General features: G+C 39.4%; 2 protein-coding genes across 2 annotated transcripts in view; both read left to right on the forward strand.

The window, feature by feature from the left end:
* Positions 1–638: 638 nt before the first annotated feature.
* On the forward strand, positions 639–5,628 carry tmem209 (transmembrane protein 209). The gene is made up of 15 exons (XM_056233517.1): positions 639–721; positions 1,051–1,220; positions 1,311–1,369; positions 1,488–1,619; positions 2,150–2,370; positions 2,462–2,660; positions 2,745–2,920; positions 3,020–3,091; positions 3,559–3,655; positions 3,745–3,870; positions 4,008–4,105; positions 4,242–4,356; positions 4,980–5,077; positions 5,167–5,240; positions 5,335–5,628. Exons 2-15 carry the CDS (start codon positions 1,084–1,086, stop codon positions 5,387–5,389), a joined length of 1,659 nt encoding a protein of 552 aa, XP_056089492.1. The 5' UTR covers positions 639–721; positions 1,051–1,083; the 3' UTR covers positions 5,390–5,628.
* A 1,215-nt stretch (positions 5,629–6,843) lies between these two features.
* Positions 6,844–21,732, forward strand: part of ahcyl2b (adenosylhomocysteinase like 2b) — a 35,219-nt gene continuing 20,330 nt past the window's right edge. Inside the window, exon 1 of the mRNA XM_056233516.1 lies at positions 6,844–7,207. Coding sequence (XP_056089491.1) covers positions 6,902–7,207 — 306 coding nt within the window. The 5' untranslated portion in view covers positions 6,844–6,901. The remainder of the gene's footprint in view (positions 7,208–21,732) is intronic.

The raw sequence follows: 21,732 nt of genomic DNA on the forward strand, positions 1-21,732 counted from the left end.
CAGGCTAATTACTTACCCTCAAATTGTTCCAAACTTGTATGAGTTTCTTTCTTCTGTTGAACACAAAAGAAGATATTTTAAATGTTGGTAACCAGACAGTTGACGGCACCCATTGACTTCCATAGTAGGAAAAAAATACCATGGAAGTCAGTGGGTTCAGTCAATTGTCTGGTTACTAACATTATTTAAAATATCTTATTTTGTGTTCAACAGAAGAAAGAAACTTATACGGGAACAACATGAGGGTAAGTAAAATTATGACAAAATTTTCATTTTGGGTGAACTATGCCTTTAACATCTGAATTTATACCATATAGTAAATAATTAAAATAGATACGAATACATTTTTATTATTTAGAACAGCATATGATTTTTTTTATAATTTATATAAATTATATAATTATATAATGTTTTTCAATCAGCATATCAATTAACACGAAATTTAAGAAAATCCTCATGTAGATAATATATTAAAGATAATATATTCAAACCGTTCTGAGAATATCTGGTTTATCTGCTGTCCATATAAAATCCTGGAATTTACAAACTGGTTTCTTTTACTGTCTAGGTTTGGAGCTGCAACAGCCAGTCAATTTTCTCCCGAGTCCATTTTCTCACGTTAAGAGACTTTTATTTTGAAATGTTATTCAAAAGTAATTTATTTGCTGCTGTTTTCACTCTTTCTACTTTACCGCGTTCATGCAGGACTGATTGAGAGGAAGTATGTATCAGACACATTTAAACAGAGTTTAGATGCAGTTTACCCATGAAACCTATATATTCTTTCGTGTTTTGTTTATTGTCGCCTGAGTTCTCCAGTGTAGAGTTTGCTAGGGAAGTATTTTACAAGTGCACATTGCCTAAAAGGCTCATAATGTAACTCAACATTACAGCTCGTTTACATGGATCATGGTGTTACATTCACAATTGTATAGTTTTATTTGCCTTCAGACACAAAACAGTCCAATCTTATTTCAGTCGTTCAGATGCCTTGATATTCATGATGTGCCTTTTGTTATAGTCTGTTTATGTTTTCTGTTTTATTACAAGAACTTATGGTGTAGTGGAGGATCTAGTGCAGATATGACCCCATCAAAGGAAGGCATGATCTCCCTCATCGACAAGACCATAAAGCTTAGGAGGGAGGAACAGGCAAGGCAGGTTGTCCTGGCATGGGCTGTGCTAAATATGTCTCTGGCTGGGATGATCTATACAGAGATGTGAGTTCATAGTCATACATGTTAAGAATTATAGCCCCTAATCTGATAAGTCTTCTGAACCACATGTAACCAAGTCACCTTGTCTTTTAGGTCTGGAAAGCTTCTTAGCAGATACTATAACATAACTTACTGGCCCATCTGGTATATTGGTAAGTAAGCATATAATAATATCTCAAAGGGTGTCACAGACACCCATATGATCATCCTCATGTGATGGACCATCATTAAGTATATTTCATTTAATCTAACTATGGTTTTCTTGGACAGAACTTGCCATGGCTTCCTTGTTCAGTCTCAATGCGCTTTTTGACTTTTGGAAGTATTTCAAGTACACTATGGCCCCAACCACAATCGCCGTTAGTCCAGAACAGCATCAACTTCTTGGACTCCGGGGCTCAGGTGAGTTATTTGGCATCTGTAAGAACGTGTTTTGGGTAAAAACAATCATGCATAATGCTTATTTCTCATATCAATGCAAAGACAACAGATATAGTTAATTCTTGCATACGTTTATAATGAATTGATTTAAAGTCGAGATGGAACGGAAGTTGCAATAGTCTTTTCTTTCCTATCGTGACACGTGACCGAGTGAAACGGCTTCTCGAAGAAGAATAAATGTTGGACGGGACTTGATTTTGTTCATCGGTAATTGATTGGATGGTTGTGGTTTGCTATTGGTCGATCTCATGTGAGTGACAGGTTGTCCCGCCCTCACGCCAGTAAACACGTCACCAAAGAAGAGATGTCGCCGCATAAGGGAGGGGGAAGTTATTTTGATTACAGACTATTAGAGCACATGGAAATTACAAATAATGAGATACAAATGACAATAACAGTCCTTTAAGTTTTTCAAGTACAGTAGGTCTATAACAGTATCATTCAAATAAGAAATACAATGTTCAAATGCATAATAAAAATGATTTTAATAGGGATTCAAGCCTCTCCACCTCAGAAACAAGAGAAAAAAGAAGCTCCTGTATCAGTCCAGTCATCGCCCCTGCAGGGACAGAATGTACTCAGCTTTAGTCCTGCTCGACCCTCAAGCACCAGCCCCAAGTTTTCCCCCAGCTGTGTGTCTGGGTTCAGTCCACCTCTGAGCAGCCCTTCTTCAGCAGGAGGACCCTTTTCGCCCTCCATGGCATTTGGCAAGGTTGAGTATTCTGAAATGCTTCATTAAAACTGTGTTGTCAATATTTTATTCTGTTCACGCACCCACTGCATTTCCCTTTTTATGTCTGTAGGTGCTGAACTATAGTCCGAGTTCTTCTCCGTACCCAAGCAACCTCGGGCCGGCAGAAGGCACCAGTCTCCGTGCTCGTTACCGCACATCCCCATCCGTCTTTAATTCACCCGGAGGTAAGGAGGACTACATCGATGACCTAAAGACTTTGGAGAAGTTTTTGCGTACGGAGGAGGAGAAAAGCCACCGCAGTCAATTGGGTAAGAGGCCTGCATGCACATAAAGGTGTTGAATCAAACTGTGGCTGTGCTAAGACTTCGGCATTGCAATATTTTCTTATTTAGGAAGTCCAGAGTCAACATCTCCAAGACACAGTCCATCGTTCTGGAACTACAGTCGTTCAGTGGGGGATTACGCACAGAGCCTGAGGAAGTTTCAATACCAGCCGGCCTGCCGTTCACAGGCACCATCTGCCAATAAAGACGACACAGAGCTGGGCTCCAAACAAGCTGCTGAAGAGGTGAGAATGAAAGGAATAGCAAAATTTCAAAGCATCTTTGTTTATATTCATTTCAAAAACAATTTCTTTAGTGTTTTAAAATGAAGAGATTTATTACAGGTCTGGGCAAGAATCACAACAAGTCGTGTGGTGACGGAAAATATTGACAGCTGGACTGCTAAGCTGAGAAATGTGAGTCCATCCATCCTAAATTGTCCAAAAATTTTCATCCATCCATCCTAAATTGTCCAAAATTGCCATCTATCCATCCTAAATTGTCCAAAAATTGTCGTCCATCCATTCGAAATTGTCCCAAAATTTCCATTCATCCATCCTAAATTGTCTAAAATTTCCATCCGTCCATTCTGAATTGGCCAAAATTTCCATCAATCCGTCCATCCTAAATTGTCCAAAATTTCCATCAATCAGTCCATCCTAAATTGTCCAAATTTCCATCCATCCGTTCATCCTAAATTGTCCAAGATATCCATCCGTCATAAATTGTCCAAAATTTCCATCCATCCTAAATTGTCAAAATAAATCCAGCAATCCGTCCATCATAAATTGTCCAAATTTCCATCCATCCATCCGTCCATCATCAATTGTCCAAAATTTTCAACCATAAATTGTCACTCTTTTTCTCTATCGACTTATTGCAGTGGATAAATGACACCATTCTAGTTCATCTGGTCAGAGAGATGGACTCTGTCAACAGTCAGCTCAGGAGGATAGGCTGCCCTGAGCTACAGATCGGAGGTAATCATCTTTTCTTCCAAAGATATTGAATTGTAAAAGTTTGAGCTTACTTCATTATGTCTCACTTCTGTTTTCCTTGTTTCACGAAGAGGCCAGCATCAGCAGTCTCAAACAAGCTGCCGTGGTCAAAGCCTCTGCAATTCCCACCCTCAATGCCATCGTACAGTATCTGGACGTCACACCAAACCAGGAGTATCTTGTGGAGAGAATCAAGGGTGAGCAGAATACACAATTCACTGATATTATCAATTGCGCTTAAACATTATAAATATTTCGACTTGACATAGTCCAATATCATGAACCAGGATGATGCCCCTGTGTGTTCATTTGTATCACTGCTCTTGTCTTGCAGAACTAGCCCACAGTGGCTGCATGAGCTCTTTCCGCTGGAACGGAGGAGGAGATCTGAAAAACCGCAAATGGGACACGGACCTTCCGACAGACTCTGCTGTGTGTTCTTCCAAACATTTGCAGCATTGTTGCATTACCAATGTATTACAGTTTAGAGGAGATCAATAATATTTGTAATGATGCAGTGCATTTATTTTCGCTCTACACTTTACACAAACACTTCTGTGCTCATCAGATCCTGATGCATGTGCTGTGTACATACCTGGACTCACGGCTCCCGCCACATCCTAAGTATCCTGACGGAAAAACCTTTACGTCCCAGCATTTTATACAGACACCAGATAAACCAGGTATGCTGAGACATTGTTGCATTGAGTTTTATACAGCATTTTTAAAGAGTTAATGTTTTATTGTACTTGTTCAACTTGCTTTAGTGTGTAATGTTGCTGTTTGAACATGAAAAGGTCTGCAAGTTCCAAAGCACAATGTCCCTCCAAAGGGGGTTCTTCTCTATATCAGTGTGCACTGAACTCCCTGAAACGCCTTTCTTCCAGGAACAAACAGTCACAATATATTAAATATTATATTATATATTAAATAAATCCTGCCCAAGGCATGCACAAAATATGGTGCGAGGCCTTGTTGAGTTAAGTTAGTAGGTAAACTCGCGGTTATGGTAAGAGGTGGGACATTTCCCAAACACACTCGATCACAACACTTTGGTCCAACCGACCAATCTGAGCACATTGCACTTTTCAGAAGGAGGGGCTTCACAGAGACAGAAACTAAACAGGGGTGCCCAAAGCCAACTATGGTCGCAAGTTCCGTCGTTATCAATAGAGTTCAATGGAAATTGCGATCATAGTTGGATAACGATGCTTTCGGGAAACGCACTCCAGAGCTGTACTGACAGACTGGGAAGAGGTGCTGCAACAATGTCAAATATGACGTTTTTTGTGTGAATTTCTAACAGACGTGTCCAATGAGAACCTGTTCTGCATCCATCAAAGTAGCACAAACCCTCCTCATTTTCAGCTCGTCTACCAGGGACACGTCTACAGCTTGCCCAAGGTGAGTTGATACTCTCCAACCATATTTACAGTGAAGGAACTCTTCTGTTCTTGTGACTTATAATTTCTTCCCCCCTCCCCCTCTCACAGGGCAGAAATAACTTGTTCCATACCATCCTCATGTTCCTCTACATTATCAAAACCAAGGAGTCTGGCATGCTGGGGTGAGTTTAGATCCATCATATTATGTCTGATCTGCTTGTTGTTACATTGAAGTGCGAAATGGATGAAACCTTTTCCACACTTTTTTTGCAACAGGAGAGTGAATCTCGGTCTTTCAGGAGTGAATGTACTCTGGATCTTTGGGGACTGATATGGTCATGTTTGCCGCTTGGAGGAAAACACTGCACAAGCCTTGAGATGTGATAGACTTTTTTACCTTTACATTCTTGTGATGTTGAATGTTTTTGAGATGCATTGTACATGCAAACTTGATGCAAATACAGATTAAGCACAGAAAGTCGTTTTAGCTGAAGAAAATGTTTTAAAATTCGACGCTGAGATATTTGGAGTCAAAATAGACCCTTGTTCCACTGAATTTTGTAAAAATATTTTTTTGTATTTTTTGTTCATCATACAAGAAAGACAATGTAGTTCTACATGAATGTAAATTCTTCCAGGCTAGTCAGAGTGGTTGGCCACTGCAAGAGTTATATGATTTTTAAAAGTAGTTATTGGTTTTTCTTCACCCTTTCTTTTCTGTATGAATGAACACCTGTTACAACCATACAACCATGAACAACAACAAGACAAATTTACTTTTGGTGTAATGATGTTCATTAACTTGCTCTCAATGAAGGGCTTTTCTTATTTCTTCTCACTATTACTTTGACAATGTACAGAAGAGCTTGGTGGATAGGTGATCCTGATCTTTAGTGCCAAATTACATAAACAAGTGTTTGTTTTTTCTATCGTGTCTGAAGTGAAACATGAAATGAAATGAGCTTCCACTTTTGTCTTTGGTTTTCAATTTAATAAATGCCCAGCAATGTTCTTATATTTATCACTCCATAGCCTTGAACTCTATTCCTTCGGTTAACCACTGGATGGTAGTGCTGCACTCCTACGGGTGATTATAAATGATAGGAACACAAGTATGTGCTATTTTTATAGTATTTGCAGCTTCACCAGTTCTATAACTGGAGTTTCCTAGAATGCCAATATGAAATTGCTTTATAATGTTCATGCATAAGGTGTGAGAGAATATAAAAAGTATTTTAATGAGCCTCCCAACAGTGGTCAAACTGTTCCAAACCTGGTACAACCATGCTATACTTTGAATTAGTAGATCATATGGTAATCCCATGGTACTTAATAATTACCATGTAAATACCATGGTACATTAACATAGTAATTATTTTAGTACCATGGTATTACCATATGATGTAGTACTACTACTACAGTAGGCAACTTTTGTAAATGCAAAGTAATGTTTGCCAGAGTTTGATAACTTATAAATCTTATAGATAGTATAATAATAAAAACCTATAATAAAATATATTTTTTAATGGTAAAAAGGTATAAGTCTTAAAAGTATAATAATATTGTTATTTTATTATAAGATGATTATATAATGTCGTTTTTGAAAGATTTCTGTTACGAAGTTTTAAGAAGTCTATCTCCTGGAAAAAAATCGTTATTATTACTACCACTGTCGTTCGTTCACTATTATTAACCATGCTTAACATTATGCGTAGTAGACGCTATGGTAACGTAAACTGCATGTCCCATGGTGCTTAGCGCCGAGCGTCATCCCACCGTGCGTATCCGTTCGTGTGTCGCTTCTCTCTGTATTGGAAAAAGAAGCACCGTGCGGTTCGCAGCGATGTCAGTCCAGGCTGTGGCAGTGAAAATGGCCGAGGTCGAATTAAAAGACGTGGCCGGTAAAGACTCTCTCCCCGCCATATCTCCACTGACACCCAAGGCAGAGGAGAAGAAGAGTGAAAATAACTCAACTTCGTCACCAGCAGCAGCGGCCGCGGCGGGGGATCCGAGCCCGGTGACCGCCGCTCCGAACCCCGTGAAGATGCCGCAGGCGTCCGCGATGAAGCGGCCGGACCAGCAACAGAACGGCGGCGAGGCGTTTGTCAACTGCGATGGCACCGTGGCCGAGGCACCGCGAATGAAAAAGGTAAGTTAACGTGAACTGTGATGGAGCTCGTTTTGTACCGTTCATCCGCTGCCGTGTGTCATTGTGCGGCGATAATTCTGGCCTATCAGACCTATACTAGCACCGTAACAGCTGTAAATTCACATCAATTTACCTCCCAGCTGTCAGAGGATGATCGGTGACAGATCTACTGAGTACTTTCCCTTGGTTTTTGATCTGATCACGTTGATTTTGAGCGCGTGAGTGATTGTTTCTAATGATTGAAAGACCCGCAGTGCGCGTGTCGTGGCGCTGCAGTGCATGCGTTTTATCCGGGGCAAAACATTCAGTTCCCAAACATACGGTGTACAACACTTTTATAATAACTTTAAAAATTAGGTCATTCGCAAACATTGGCTAATGCTTTTTAGATAAGTAGTTGATGTGCATCTCAACATGCATGTAGCCATTTAATTTTTCATTGCGCTTTAAAGGTATTGTTTGATTGTACACGATTGAAGCCATGTTTAATTAAATGATGATTGTTATGAGTGATTTTGAAGTGTTACCCAAGTTTCTTTATTAAAGTATACTGTAGTCCCATTTGTGCCATGGTCATTTTCTTTGGATAAAAACACTGTGAGAAACCTACAGATTTATCTTGTATTTGTAGGTTGTGATTAGCTATGAATTGATTTTGCTGTTGGTTATAATGATAGACTTTCTTTCTCTTTTGCTACATTAGCCAGTGCTTTCTCTGTCGATGGTTGGCATGTAGACATTAATATCTAGTTTTGCTTTTCACTTTCAAAGAAGAGAAAGGTATTGTTTGAGTGTATGTAAGTCAGTTTTGTGGCTTTTGTTGAAGAATACTGAAGCAAGGCCATTAAAATGGTTGATGTTTGAGTTTTCTGTTATGATTAGGTTGCTTTGTCCATGTGTCCTCATTGACATGTCATCATGCCCTGCCATTTGACTTTCTGAAATAAAGAAATGCAATTTCTGTTTCATGTTCAAAAGCAAGGTCAGACTTTCTCTCTCTTCAAACATGGGCTACTTTTGGTTCTCTGTAATTGCATTTTTTTTTAAAGTGTGATATAACTTCAGAAATGTCAGTCTTCTATTATGTGTCAGTGGGAATGACACCCTGCCAAGACTGTGCCGCCTCTTTCTATCGGAAGCTTTGAGTTGCCAGGGATAGATTGTTATTAGGGGAATTTGCCGGTTCTCTTAGATTTTACTCTTATCTGCCTTGACCGTTCCTTGGAAGGACTTAAAGCAGACTGTTCTCTTAATGAATTTCTTATCAATAAAAGAATATCTTTATTATCTCATCTTAGCTGGCAATGGCAAACAGAAGATGGTGTACAGTTCAAGGATAAAGATTTTGATAAAGAAATTATTAGCCAAGGATTTGATTCAGAAATAGCCATAACATGACATAGTAATGGCAAAATCGGGATGTGGTCTTATATATTCATTATATATTCATACATTCATCCCATTTTTTTCAAAAAAAAAAAAAAAAATCCTAAAATCTTTCAATGAATTTAAGGTGTAGACTCATAGGAGCCAATTCCTGTGTGAAAACCATTCTTTCACAGTTTGAGCCTGATGAATCGTAACATTGTCATCCTGGAATATGGCCATATGTCTTCCTTCGTGGTTGTTTAAGATATGAAAAGCTACACACTCCAAAAGAAACATAATAATCACTGCAATAATGTTGTAGGCTAGTTATAGACTCTTATATTTGTCTATTTAAATCCAAACAGCGACTTTTTGTTTTTGCCCAGACAGTGTATATAAAGTGCACACTGTTGGCTGAACTGTTATTAGAAGTAGCCTATAACTCTGGACCTTTTCTGTGGACAGTGACAGATGATAAACCATAGCGCGTTTAGATAATCTGAAGAGAGACTCTTATGCCTCTCATTTATCCTAAATGTGCTGGCGTGATGCCAATGCACTGACTTTATCTGCCCTGTTTCTAAGAAAAAAACATCTAGTCAATTTAACCACCCATAAAGCATGCTTGCTGTTCCCCCATAAATGTGCCACATCACACCGCTGTGGCTTGTGTAAAGTGGCGAGAGGAGGGGGAGGGCAGTGACTTGTCTCTCTAATCCATGCCTGTCTATCACCACATCATGTAGGTGCAAATGGCCTGTAGTTTGACTCAGGATTGTTGTGATCTCAGTGAAAATTCACACGACTGGATTTGAGGGTGTTGAGGGGAAACGGGGTGCTAATAGCTGGTGTTACTCTGGCATCAGGCTTGAGCTTTGTGCATACCTTGCACTGTTGTGACGTTATGTCACTAAGCTATGGTTCCCAGGATGCTTAGACCTAACAGGCTTATGGGGGAAGCCCTGTACGTGACTTTTACGTGTGGTACAAACTGGGGGAATGTTCCAGTAAGTTATATATAGGTGATTTATTTATAGAATAGGATTAGTTACAGTTAATAATATGCAATGGTGTAGCTTAAATAAGGTTTGTGATAAGATTCAGACTGATGAGATCAGGAAAAGTTGTTTTTAGAGCAATATAAATGTAGGCTATTTCCCAATTGACCTGTGATTTTCACAGAAAGTAGGCCTCATGTGTAAATCATATATAGCCTACCGGTCAAGATGGGGCTTGTGGAGGCCAGCTGCTACTTTCTTCAGCTATAAGCAGTATTGCTATTGTTAACCAAAACTATTCAAATAGTTTTTGTTCATTGAAATAAAGCTAATAACCCTAAATATAAGGGTTACTCTTTATTTTTAGGTATCCTTGTAACAGTTAAGTTCTGAGTAATATTAATTTAAAACATGTACACTATAGCGTTTCGTTTCACAACAGACTGGGCTCGTGGAAAGAAAGGGTTAAAGAGACTGAATCTTCAAACAAATCATTTTCAGACTTTTTGAGAAATGAGGTGATGTGCAGTGTATATTATGACAAAATTAAAGTGATTTTTGACCTTGGATGCATGCAAACCTATTGCTGGAGACTCCAAAACTACATTGGTGATATCTAATCTTGCTGATATTTGTGAAATCAGATCGAAGGTCAGATCGACATGCAGACACCACTCGAACAAACTTTGTTTACTCCTCCATTTTTCTTTCAGAAGGGTTTGGAATATTTTGCTTTGAAATCAGGGTCAAGGAGACATGCTGTGCATACTGTGATTTGGTCCATGTCTCCGTTCCAGTTTGCTCTGTACCAAGTTCCTCATCATCGCTCACATGAGCAGTTGACAGGAAAATATTTCTCACTATGGTGTGAAGTTTGGAGACTGATTAATGGTGGAATGGAACCTGGGAGACTGACCTACACGTTGAACCTGCTTCTGTTTATCTGCACTCCGTAACTTGGATTCATGTGGGAATGATAACAGGCCTCCAGGAAGGCCTGTGTCACCATATTCTGTTTATGCTACTTATTGTCTTTTAAGAGCTTAAGAAAAAGCACTACACTTGTGATTAAACAGAACTAGACGTGCTCTCAGGTAAGTGGCGTTTACGTGGTGGTCATGGAGGCTGAAGCTTTGAACGAGGGATGTATACATTGAACTGCATGTTTTGTGCTGAATACTGATAACAGTGCACTCACTGAATCATCTTCTCTTGCTCTCAAACACTCATCCATGACTTGGTGTCCTTGGCAGCAACCCTAATGGTGCACTTCAACCGGGACCAGCTAACACTTTAAAGGGCACAGCTGAGAGTTTTTTCCCTCAGGCTGCCCTAACCACACCGCAGCAGGATTCGTTCACCTGAAATCACCCAGAGTCTTCTCAAGTGCCTTAATGACGCTGTGTATTGCGGAGGCAACGGTGAGAGCGAGCCAGCCAAACAAACACAACTGTGCCAGCTCACTGCTGCTTCTTTCAGGAGGATGTGTGACAGACTTCTCTCTCCCGCTCTTACCTTCTCTGTCTCTCCTGTTCTTTTTTGTGCATATCAGGGCTTTACATGTGTTCCAGAGTTGAAACACAAATAACAATGAAAATAGATAAAATAGTGTTTTGCGCACATCACGACATTGATGCTAAAACGATATATCGTGCAGTTCTAGTCTACTTTAAACTGTGTGTGCATAAACAGATTTTGTCAATACTAGTAAAATCCATATATTGAATGTGCTATAGTCACCATGAAATCAAAATTGACAGTTCCTATTTTTTGTAGAATATTGCCATATTTATTATAAAAGTGTTATTCAAAATCTATGCACATCATTATTATTTTTTTTAATTCATGTTCCTCGTAATTTTTCATTTAAAATAACTTCCCTCTTGCAGCACCTTCTCTTCTCTGATGACGCGTTAACTGGCGTGACGGCGGGTCATCCTGTCACGCACATGAGATCCACCATTGGCAAACCACAACCATCCAATCAATTCCCAATGTACAAGTCCCGTCCTACATTTCTTGTTCAAAAAGCCGTTTCACATACGTCACAATGTTACAATATAAACAGCATAAATTAAACATTGTCATAATTCATCAACAGTAGATAATAAGCAATTTATTGGCGTAAATGCTCAGTATTCATTGATTGTGAACTGCTCTGAAACCCCGGGTCTTTCGAACGCGCAACAGCGTTGTGTTTTGACTTGGAACATGCAGTGCTCACATTTAATTAAATACCTGCCTTTTGAAGTTTAATAATGACATGATTCACGATTTCTGTTTTTACATCCCCACATTTAAGACCTCTTAAAATGACAATTCAGACATTTGTTGTACCATTTAAGATATTTAAAACTTTGAATGACCTTCATTTCATAAATTAAGCACATTTCCAGGACCCGCAGGGACTTTTTAAAATTCACACGTGCTCCTAAAAACATTTTACAATTTGCACACACATATTTTTATTCACAAATGCAAGTGAAACTGTCACGCCCTGGGTAAAAAACATTTTGTTTTACTTTCTCAGATTGTACATTTGGAGATGTGCTGCCATATGTTGCTTTCATTTCCCAGCAAACCTGCATAAGAGAAAACAGTTTCTGGCTTGATAAGCCGATGGAGTCAAATCTGTGACTTGATGTCATGCTTTTTCACAAGTAAGCTTTAGAACAGCAGAGCTAGAAAAGTCAAAATAGGCATCATGGAAGCAAATCTGTTGGAGGCAGCCAGCTGTTGTCTGATTGTACGCCTGGGTGTATGAAGCAGGAACACCAGGTCCAAGCTGCGTACAGCAGTTGGTTATTTATTCTTGCTATTTGCTCAACAGTATACGGTAAGCTTTACTTTAGAGAGATTGTGAAATAAAATCCTGTAAGAACATTTTAATCCCATTGGTTTATACATTTGCTCACTGAATGAATTCAGATTTGCGACGTTGTTGAACTAAGGAGTGAATTTGCATCAATTGTGCAAGTGAAACATTAAGCCACCAGTCAGGGGTTAGCCAGGAATGTGAATGAATGAACAAAAGCTTCTCCATTGACCAAATTGGCTTTCAGTTCACAAGTGACGAGACGATTCGATTGATTTATACTGCTGGAAGTTAAGTAGATGATTTCTGATGGTGCCCATATTGGCCTGCTTTGCAAAGGGCCTCAGGTTTTTCAATTAGTTGACCATGGAATGGACACACATGCAGGATCCACGGCTAAGGAATGCACCCTAGACCCCTGCACCAGCCCCCCACAAAGAACCTTCATTGTGTTCAAAAACTGCTGCATCACAAAAGACTCTCACAAAAGGGTAAGAAAGGCCACCCTCATCTCTCTTCCTTTTCCTTTCTACCAGCTCAAAAAATTATACAAACCTCAGACCACAGCTGTTGAAATGCTTGGCATGATTTTTACAAGTTACCCTGATTTTAGTGGTCTGGCTTGCCTAAAATCATTGTGTTGCATTTTTCAGAAGATAACCTGTCAAGTTAACCATCACCATCTGTGCTGTTCTGACGTCAGTTTTTTTTTTTTTGTCCATTCATTCACTAGAGCAGGGGTTCTCAACTCTGGCCCTCAAGTTCCACTTTCCTGCAGAGTTTAGCTCCAACCCTAATCAAACACACCCGAACAAGCTAATCAAGGTCTTCAGGATTACTAGAAAGAGGAGGAACTAGAAACTGTGCTGGAAAGTGGACTTCAAGGGCCAGAGTTGAGAACCCCTGCTCTAGATTATGCAAAAGTTTTTTGGACCCATGCAAGTTTGACATTTTTGTGCATTCTTGAAATTGGCCAAGAGATCAATCAGTGACGTTTGCATCCTCTGTTGGTCAAATGTCTTTCGCTGTGCAGGTCAGAGTTTATTTGAATGCTGATATGCAGCTGAAAACGTTATGGATTGCAAAGTCTTTGACAACTTTAGCACAGACAAATGGTTCCCTCTCTTAATATTCTAAAAGCGTAGTGTTCTTAATTACATGTTTGGTTGAGTGAAGTATCTATTTGCAGCAGTCTGTCCACACAATCCTACAATTTCAGCATACCCTAGACTTTCTTTGTAGTGGGTATGTATTCCTAAATTGTCCATCGTTTTTCTTTCAGACCACAACCACCTCTCCAGATCAAAGCAGTGAAGGCCAGTTAATGCCTCTGATCTTGTACTGGGTTGAAAATGCTTTGTTGCTGTGGCTTGTTACTCTTTAAGGAGGTTGCACATTTGTTACCAAACATCTCTGAACAGAAAGTTCTGGACGTTGCGGTCAGTCTGATTGCACAGTGTTTTGAGCAGAGAGTTTCATTACCAGAAGAGTGTGTGTCATCAATCAGCCAATGACCCAGAGCTGACATTACCTCTGAGCTGAATTTGTGGGTCGATTGAGTAGTTCATTGTTGATTTGCTTTCAATGAACGTCAAAGCACACAATGTCATCCTTTCCCATGCCCCCTCCCTATTCCCTAGGAAATGTGTCAGAGGTGCAGTGCATCATGGGGAAAAACTGCAATGAGATTTCCAGACTCAGCATACAGGTAACAAGCTTAATGCTAAACCATGACATTTGGTTCTCCTCATGCCAATAACTGCATCAGGCCCATTTGTTCTGCATGTTAAATGCTAGCAGTTGCAGTTAATCAAGACCCATAATTGTTGCATGTACTACTCGTGTGCCAGAGTTGATAAATCAGTGCAGCAGGGCATCGCTTTCCGAGTTTTTCTGCTCGAGGGTCTTGTTGCGCTTTCACGCTCATCTTGGGCCCCAGTAGCTCCATTGACCAACATAAAACTGTATGAGGTTCTTCCTCTTCTGCATCACTGCAGATTAGATGCTTTCTTCCTCTTCTTAGAGGATGAGATTAGATAATACCGTGGATATATCTGAATGAAATTATGCCGAATCTAAGCACGCCTGTTGCATATGTCTGTGCTTTTTAGTGTTTTTTTTTTGTTTTCTTTTGGTGTTGCTATATTTGGCTTGTCTTGCTGTCTTATGAATTATGAATCGGTAACTGTTTTGAGTAATTTCCTCAGTTTCTTTTCTCGCTCTCTATGCTGAACTGCTGTTTGTTCCTAACGTGGAGCAGCAGGAATGATTAAGCTCCAGACACATTGATGATCCTAAAAAGGCCGCCACCATCTGCTCTCAAGCCAAAATTAGCGAGGCGGAGGCCCTGATACGCTGAGAGCTTTAGCTGAATATATTAGAGGCTGTAGCATTGGCTACTAGTCACCATTAAGCTACAATTATTACTTGTTTCATCCCAAAATTACTAGAGGATGTGATTTAAAATGGACCCAAAATGTATCCTCCTGATCATAAGTTTAGCCTTTGTACGTTCCCTTTTTTCTTGTACAGTTTTATCTCCATTATCATGTGTTATGCCTATTATTCCATTTCCTCATGGAAAAAGTTTCTCTGTGAAATTCGGCCCTAGCTATAACATTGTCTCTCTTTTGATAAAAGCAATTGCCATATGTGACCCTGGACCACAAAACCAGTCACATGGGTAATTTTTTATTTATTTGAGATCTATACATCATCTGAAAGCTTAAAGGAGCTGTATGTAAGAAATGTATTTCAATTAATCATAAAATGGCCCTGAAATGTCACTAGACATTAAGAAATCATGTTCATTTCAAATACTTATATCACTGACAACAGTAGTCCGGCCAGGATATTGTCATTTAAAAAGTGCAGTTGCAGCCCTCAACTGATGTTGATGTTGTCATCTTGTGTTTTGGTCTGATGCTCCACCCTCCACCTATCTACCAATCACGAAGTCAGTAGTGTTGCGGCATCCGGGTTGCCAGCTCTGCTCAGTTACCACAGCTGCAGCTCATCACGTTCCTGCTGGATCCTGCAGCCGATCTGGCAACCTCGAGTCAGGGAGGAGGGGGAGGGGATACACCACTCTACAGTAATTTGAAAGTGATTGCAGTACTAGTTTTGGCCACAATCTTACATACAGCTCCTTTAATAAATAAAATTTCCATTGATGTATGGTTTGTTAGGATAGGAGAATATTTGGCCGAGATGCAACCATTTGAAAATATGGAATCTGAGGGTGCAAATCGAAACATTAAGAAAATCGCCTTTAAAGTTGTCCATTTATGTTCGCGTTTGTGCTGCATTCACTCACAAAAACAAATGTTTTATATATTATTTACTGTAGGAAGTTTACAAAAAATATCCTAATGATTTTTGGCATAAAAGAAAAATCGATAATTTTGACCCATACTTTTGCCACAAATATACCCGTGCTACTTGTGACTGGTTTTGTGATCCAGGATCACATATAAGGGTTTCTTGCATCTTATATCACAGTGTTGACGGAATAGATTCCTTATAATAATTTGCTTAATAATGCATGGCAAGTAAGTCTTGAAACATTGTTTTTCCTGCAACTGCTGTAGTTAATGATGCACTCGATTTAAGATAAGTTTAACAGGATAAGTGGAATATCTAACAAGCTCAGAATGGCTTTGTGCATCTGTGTTCGTGTTCACCAAACTCAAACTGTTTCTGTTTATTGGTCAGAGTGAAGTCAGATGGGTGGTGTTGTTTGCTAGGGGACCTTCATTTATTGAATTCATGGTTGTTGGTGAACAACAGTAAAGACAGGCAGATGTTATCTCATCAGTAAATTGCTTGTTTCTTTGTCTTGCTCTTTATCAATGCATAACAGATGACAATAAGATAACGGTGTGTGTGTATGGTTAAATATCATGTTATACATTATCAGACCACTGCTGCAACATTATTAAATTCAGTGATAAAAGATAATGTATATACCATTGCAAACCCATTACTCAGCTTGTAGCAAGCAGGTCTACAATGGCTGGAGAAAGTTAGCATTCTCGAAAACTTTTATACTACAGTATAGAGAATTATGTTGCTTTTAAACTATTTTATCAGAATACATGCAAATGTTGAATTTGCATCGGAGTAACAGACTTTTATTTTTATTTTTTATAAATTACCAGCTGAATCTAGACATCCAGTTTCCAGATGTTTTGAAGGACTCTTATAGAGCCTTGGAGGTAACATGATTTTCTTGCAGTAAATAACAGGTGCTCAGAGACGTTTAGATTTATTCGATGCAACAATTACTTGGTAAATAAAACTTAATTTTAGATCTGCCCCTTTCCTTGCCTCTGAGCCCACAGCAGTGAATTTTCTTTTTTGTTTTGTTAGTTTTTTGTCATTTCAGAATATTATGCAGGATGATTTTCTATTTTCTTCTTTTGCCTCATCTTTTCAAAATAAGCACACTGTGAAAGAACATGTTGACAGTCTGCGTTTAACCCAAATACGAAAAGAACGGAGAGAACATCGCACTCACTCTCTCTGTTTGTGCCTAGTCAGAAGAACACCATCTGGCACATAAATAGAAGCCTTTTATCCAAGGACCTCTAGACAATCATTGCCGCTCATCACTGCCCGCGAAACAGGGAAATTTCTAGAGTAGGCTTGCGGGAACAGGTTCATACTGGTGGGAGAACACTCAGAGAGAGCGACTGCTTCAATTAAAGTCCAAAGGATCATCTATGTCGGCTGTGCCTGAATACGAGCCCTTCAAGTGGACAACCTGTGCTTTTGATATGATCTCCTTTCATGATCTACTTTGGTGTTCCTGTAGACAGTCTAATTTACACATCAGTTTGTAATACCATAGCATATACATTAGGGAATGTTCATAAATTGTTATATAAAATCTATATATATATATATATATATATATATATATATATATATATATATATATATATATATATATATATATATATATATATATATATACATAAATGAAGCCGTCCAGGCCTCCATTTTCTTCCTCTTCTTGGAAAGCGATGACGTTATCAAAACATCCAGTAGTGTGGGTTTCCCAGGAAATGCGTGATTTGCTGGACCTCTGCTTTTCGTAAATACTACCGTGTATTGTGCACATTATGTTTTTACAGACATCGATGTCGTGATATTCAAATGATGTGGATTTGAAAACAGATGGATCCTAAGGTAATTATTTATCCAGTGAAGTGATTGATGCCCATGAGTGTGTTATGCCCATGGTTTTAGTTTTAATATTCCAACCGACAGTAATAACATGCGTGAGGGGTGAACTATGTTAGATTTTTAAATGTGCTGGAGACTTTCGAAATGCTTTTTTGTAGTTCATTATATGTATTTTCTGGAAGTTCATTAAGTTTATTTCAGGGCTTAAATTACATTTAATCAGAGACATACATGTTTGGCTTGTCAAAAATGTTACATTCAGCTGTCGGAAATCCGAGGGAATTTTTTTTACCAGGAAAGGAGTGGTTTTGATGCACAAAGTTGGTTTTATTGTCTCTTATAACAAAAAACTTATATATATATATATATATATATATATATATATATATATATATATATATATATATATATATATATATATATATATATATATATATAATATCTGTTTTCCAGTTCCAAAATATATATATTTTAAAGGAGTTGAGAAAATGTTCTGTTAAAAAAAAACGACTGTTTTTGGTCCACACATTATAGGGTTTTTATTACCCTAGCATGTCTGTGAGGGTGTGTTCACTGCAGCCACATTTTTGGGTTCACAATTACAACCACAACTTTCACTCTGGGACTTTAAAAGAACCTGCTATATAGTAGAGGGCATGAGAACAACATGTAGGCTGGTATTGACATTTCTGCACTTCCTATTTTTCCTCCTCTAGTACAGTTGAATCTCCATATCCAGAGGCACTTGTCTCAGAAATCTTTGTTAATAGCAGGACGTGGTATCGAATGGCTCCTCCAGAAAGCATCTGAATTTGGCCATGGGGTATCTGACCACCCCCTAAACTTTTGCAGCTGAGCTCCTTGCGTAGGTGGATTGCTTTTATGCATTCACAGAACAAGAGTATAGAGACATTTATTAGACCCCTCTTCATTGTTTTGATGTGATGAAACCATGCGTTTGTGTATTAGCCATTAACTTTACAGGAGGTAGAGTGCAAGAAACAACTTTATGAAGAGGTATTCCTATAGAGAAGTAACTCTGTGAATTTCCATTGCAATCCTTTAGATTGACTTTTGTTTACCAATACTGGCAAAGTTCGAACAGACGCTCTCACTAAGGCTGACCTCTGAGAGGCTAAAAATCCACATAAAGTTTAGATGGTTTACACTGCTTGAGTGCTTTTCAACACTTCATTGTAAGAAAAGGTCAAACTCCTTGCCAAGCCCATTGATATATTGCCCTTGTAAGAATACAATCCTATTATTTTGTGGCTGAAGGATACGAAGAAAAAAAGGAAGGGCTGAATTTCAAGAAATGGTAATCAAATCTTTCAGGTACATTACGTGTTGGATGCCGAACACTTGAGCGCACATGTCCCACAATGTGGTTCGTCATCCGAGCAGGAAGCAAATTACCTGTCACACCTTCCAGTCTTCTTTGCCACACGATTGCTAGTGTTGGATCATCTCTTTGAAATGTGTTCTCGAATTATGGATAGTCTCTGTGTACCTTCTGTTAAGCCAATGCCATTAAATTAAAGCGGACCTATTGTGCCTTCTACTAGAATAGGTCTTCATGCTCGAATGTAAAAACAAACCAAAAACACCTTGTTTTTCACGTTTTACATTGTTGCAGCACCTCTCTTCCCAGTCTGTCCCAGGCTGCATTTCTCAAAAGCATCTTAAGCTTAAATAGATCGTAGAACCATCTGCACCAACGTTCTCTACAATCAACTTGGCTCACGATGATTTTGAGAAATGCTGCCCTGTTTAGTTCCTGTCTCCATGAAGCCCCTCTTTCTAAAAAAAAGCACAATGTGCTCTGATTGGTCAGCTGGACCAGTGTGTTGTGATTGGTCAAGTCCTTAGAGTGTGTTTGGGAAATGTCCCGCCCCTTACCATAACTGAGTTTCAACACACTACTAACTATGGGGCCGTTAACACAGAACGCATTTTTCCATTCTAAAGCGCTACTTTCCCACTGTTTTTCAATTTAAACACACGCTAGATGGACGTCTTTAATCGTTGGGCTTGCACCTCAGAGTCTAGTGCATGACACGGCATTCTATAAACATGGCACTTAAAAGTTCAACTTTAAAAAACACAATTCTAGACCTGCTCTTTTTTTCGTTCCACTGACCTGCATCTCGAGTTTTTAACAGCAAAAACGAGCTCTGTGTGAACCGGTCCTAACTTAACCAGGCCCCAAGACGTGTATATGTCTTGGGCGGGAATTATTTAAATAAAGAATATTGTGACATTTTTGTTCCTGGACAGTGCAGTTCAGAAACAGTGCGCACTGATATAGAGAATAACTCTCCAGTCCCTCCAGAAAAACGCGATTATGCGATCGCTGAATTCAATGCAAAATCAGCCAAAGTCCGCATATTTATGCGGGGGTCGCATTTTTTCAAATACTCCGCAATTTCGCCGCATAAATTGCTGATTTCCGCGCAAAATATGCGGGGCTTGCATGATTTCATAATCCCCGCATTTTCGTCGCAAAAAAGTCACATATATCTTAGCAGAAAGTTGAAAAATGTTTCCCGCAATTTCTGCAAGTTCCCGCAATTTCTGCAAGTTCCCGCAATTTCTGCAAGTTCCCGCAATTTCTGCAAGTTCCCGCAATTTCTGCAAGTTCCCGCAAGTTCTGCAAGTTCCCGCAAGTTCTGCAAGTTCTGCAAGTTCTGCAAGTTCCCGCAAGTTCTGCAAGTTCTGCAAGTTCCCGCAAGTTCTGCAAGTTCCCGCAAGTTCTGCAAGTTCCCGCAAGTTCTGCAAGTTCTGCAAGTTCCCGCAAGTTCTGCAAGTTCCCGCAAGTTCTGCAAGTTCTGCAAGTTCTGCAAGTTCCTGCAAGTTCCCGCAAGTTCTGGAAGTTCCCGCAAGTTCCCGCAAGTTCTGCAAGTTCCTGCAAGTTCCCGCAAGTTTTGCAAGTTCCCGCAAGTTCTGCAAGTTCCCGCAAGTTCTGCAAGTTCCCGCAATTTCATCGCAAAAAAATTGCATAAATATCCCGCATATTCTATCGCATTTTTAAAGAAAATGGGCCGCGTAATCAAGGATGTTTGCCCGCAACAATCACAAAAAAACTCCGTGTTTTTCTGGAAGGACTGACTCTCGTTGGAGTGACTTTGTGCTTTGTTATTTTACAGACCTTTTTCATGCTCAAACAGTAACATTACACACTAAAAAAAGTTGAACATGTAAACAATGCATAATATTTTATTAATATCGAGTTCGCGCGCGTGATCAAAACTCCTCCGTGTGTTCAACATCTGATTCGGATGAACTATCCATTTGAGCTGATATTCTCAGAACGCCACACAGCACTGTCATCGGCTGACAGCTGACAGTCTGAGTCTCCACTGTTGCTTAGTTACCAATGATCGTGTGCGCGCACTCGACAATCGACTACTGTGGACTTCGACCGAAAAGAGGAAGAAAATACGGGTATGTGAGCTGGCTGAATAAACATCATTTTTATTCATATCTTTCACATTTACTGGAGTCAGATTCACCGTGTTCACTCACATGGCTGTGCACTTGTAATGACACATTAAGGTTGTTAAGAGGCTAAAAGCAGGTTTAAAACTTGCCCCGTTTAAGTCAACATGCAGGGTGCAAATTTTAAAAAGAGGATAACACGGTGTAGGCAACACCGGTTTTTGTCGTTGTTATCTGTACTGACAGCACTCCAAATCTACAAAAAAATTAGCTCAATGTTAAAATTGACCGGAGTTCTCCTTTAACGTTTGAACAACGTTACCATGGGAGTGAACGAAGTTGTCAGAACGCTTAAAGTCGGCATGAAATCAAATTTGACAAATCTTCTTTTTATATGTAATATTGTAGTGTTTATTATAAATGATTTATCTGTGCACTTCATTATTTTTTTTAAATTCATGTACCCTTATAATCTTTAATCAAATACATTACCCTTCCCTCCCCCCTCGAAACGACCTCTCTTCTCTTTCGGTCACGTGCAATGGCGAAAGGGTGCGGCCAGAGCCGATGAGGGTGCGGCTATCGGTGCACCGCCTCTCAGAGAAGATACATTCAAATCTGCCTCCATTTTGTTTGCAACGCCCAACCTCCAACGATCCAATAAATTCCCGAAGGACGAAATCAAGCCCCGCCCTACATTTTTTCTAATTTCAGAA

This window comes from Rhinichthys klamathensis, unplaced genomic scaffold (assembly GCF_029890125.1).
Source record: "Rhinichthys klamathensis goyatoka isolate OS25496 unplaced genomic scaffold, OSU_Roscu_1.1 h1tg000370l_1, whole genome shotgun sequence".
In the NCBI taxonomy this organism is placed as follows: Eukaryota; Metazoa; Chordata; class Actinopteri; order Cypriniformes; family Leuciscidae; genus Rhinichthys; species Rhinichthys klamathensis.

Excerpts from the sequence above, each read along its gene's own strand:
- tmem209 (XM_056233517.1), top strand. The coding sequence starts at position 1,084 with ATGACCCCATCAAAGGAAGGCATGATCTCCCTCATCGACAAGACCATA. Across the intron at positions 1,370-1,487 it reads CTGGCCCATCTGGTATATTG|AACTTGCCATGGCTTCCTTG; the intron begins GTAAGTAAGCAT and ends TTTCTTGGACAG. Across the intron at positions 4,357-4,979 it reads ACAGACACCAGATAAACCAG|ACGTGTCCAATGAGAACCTG; the intron begins GTATGCTGAGAC and ends AATTTCTAACAG.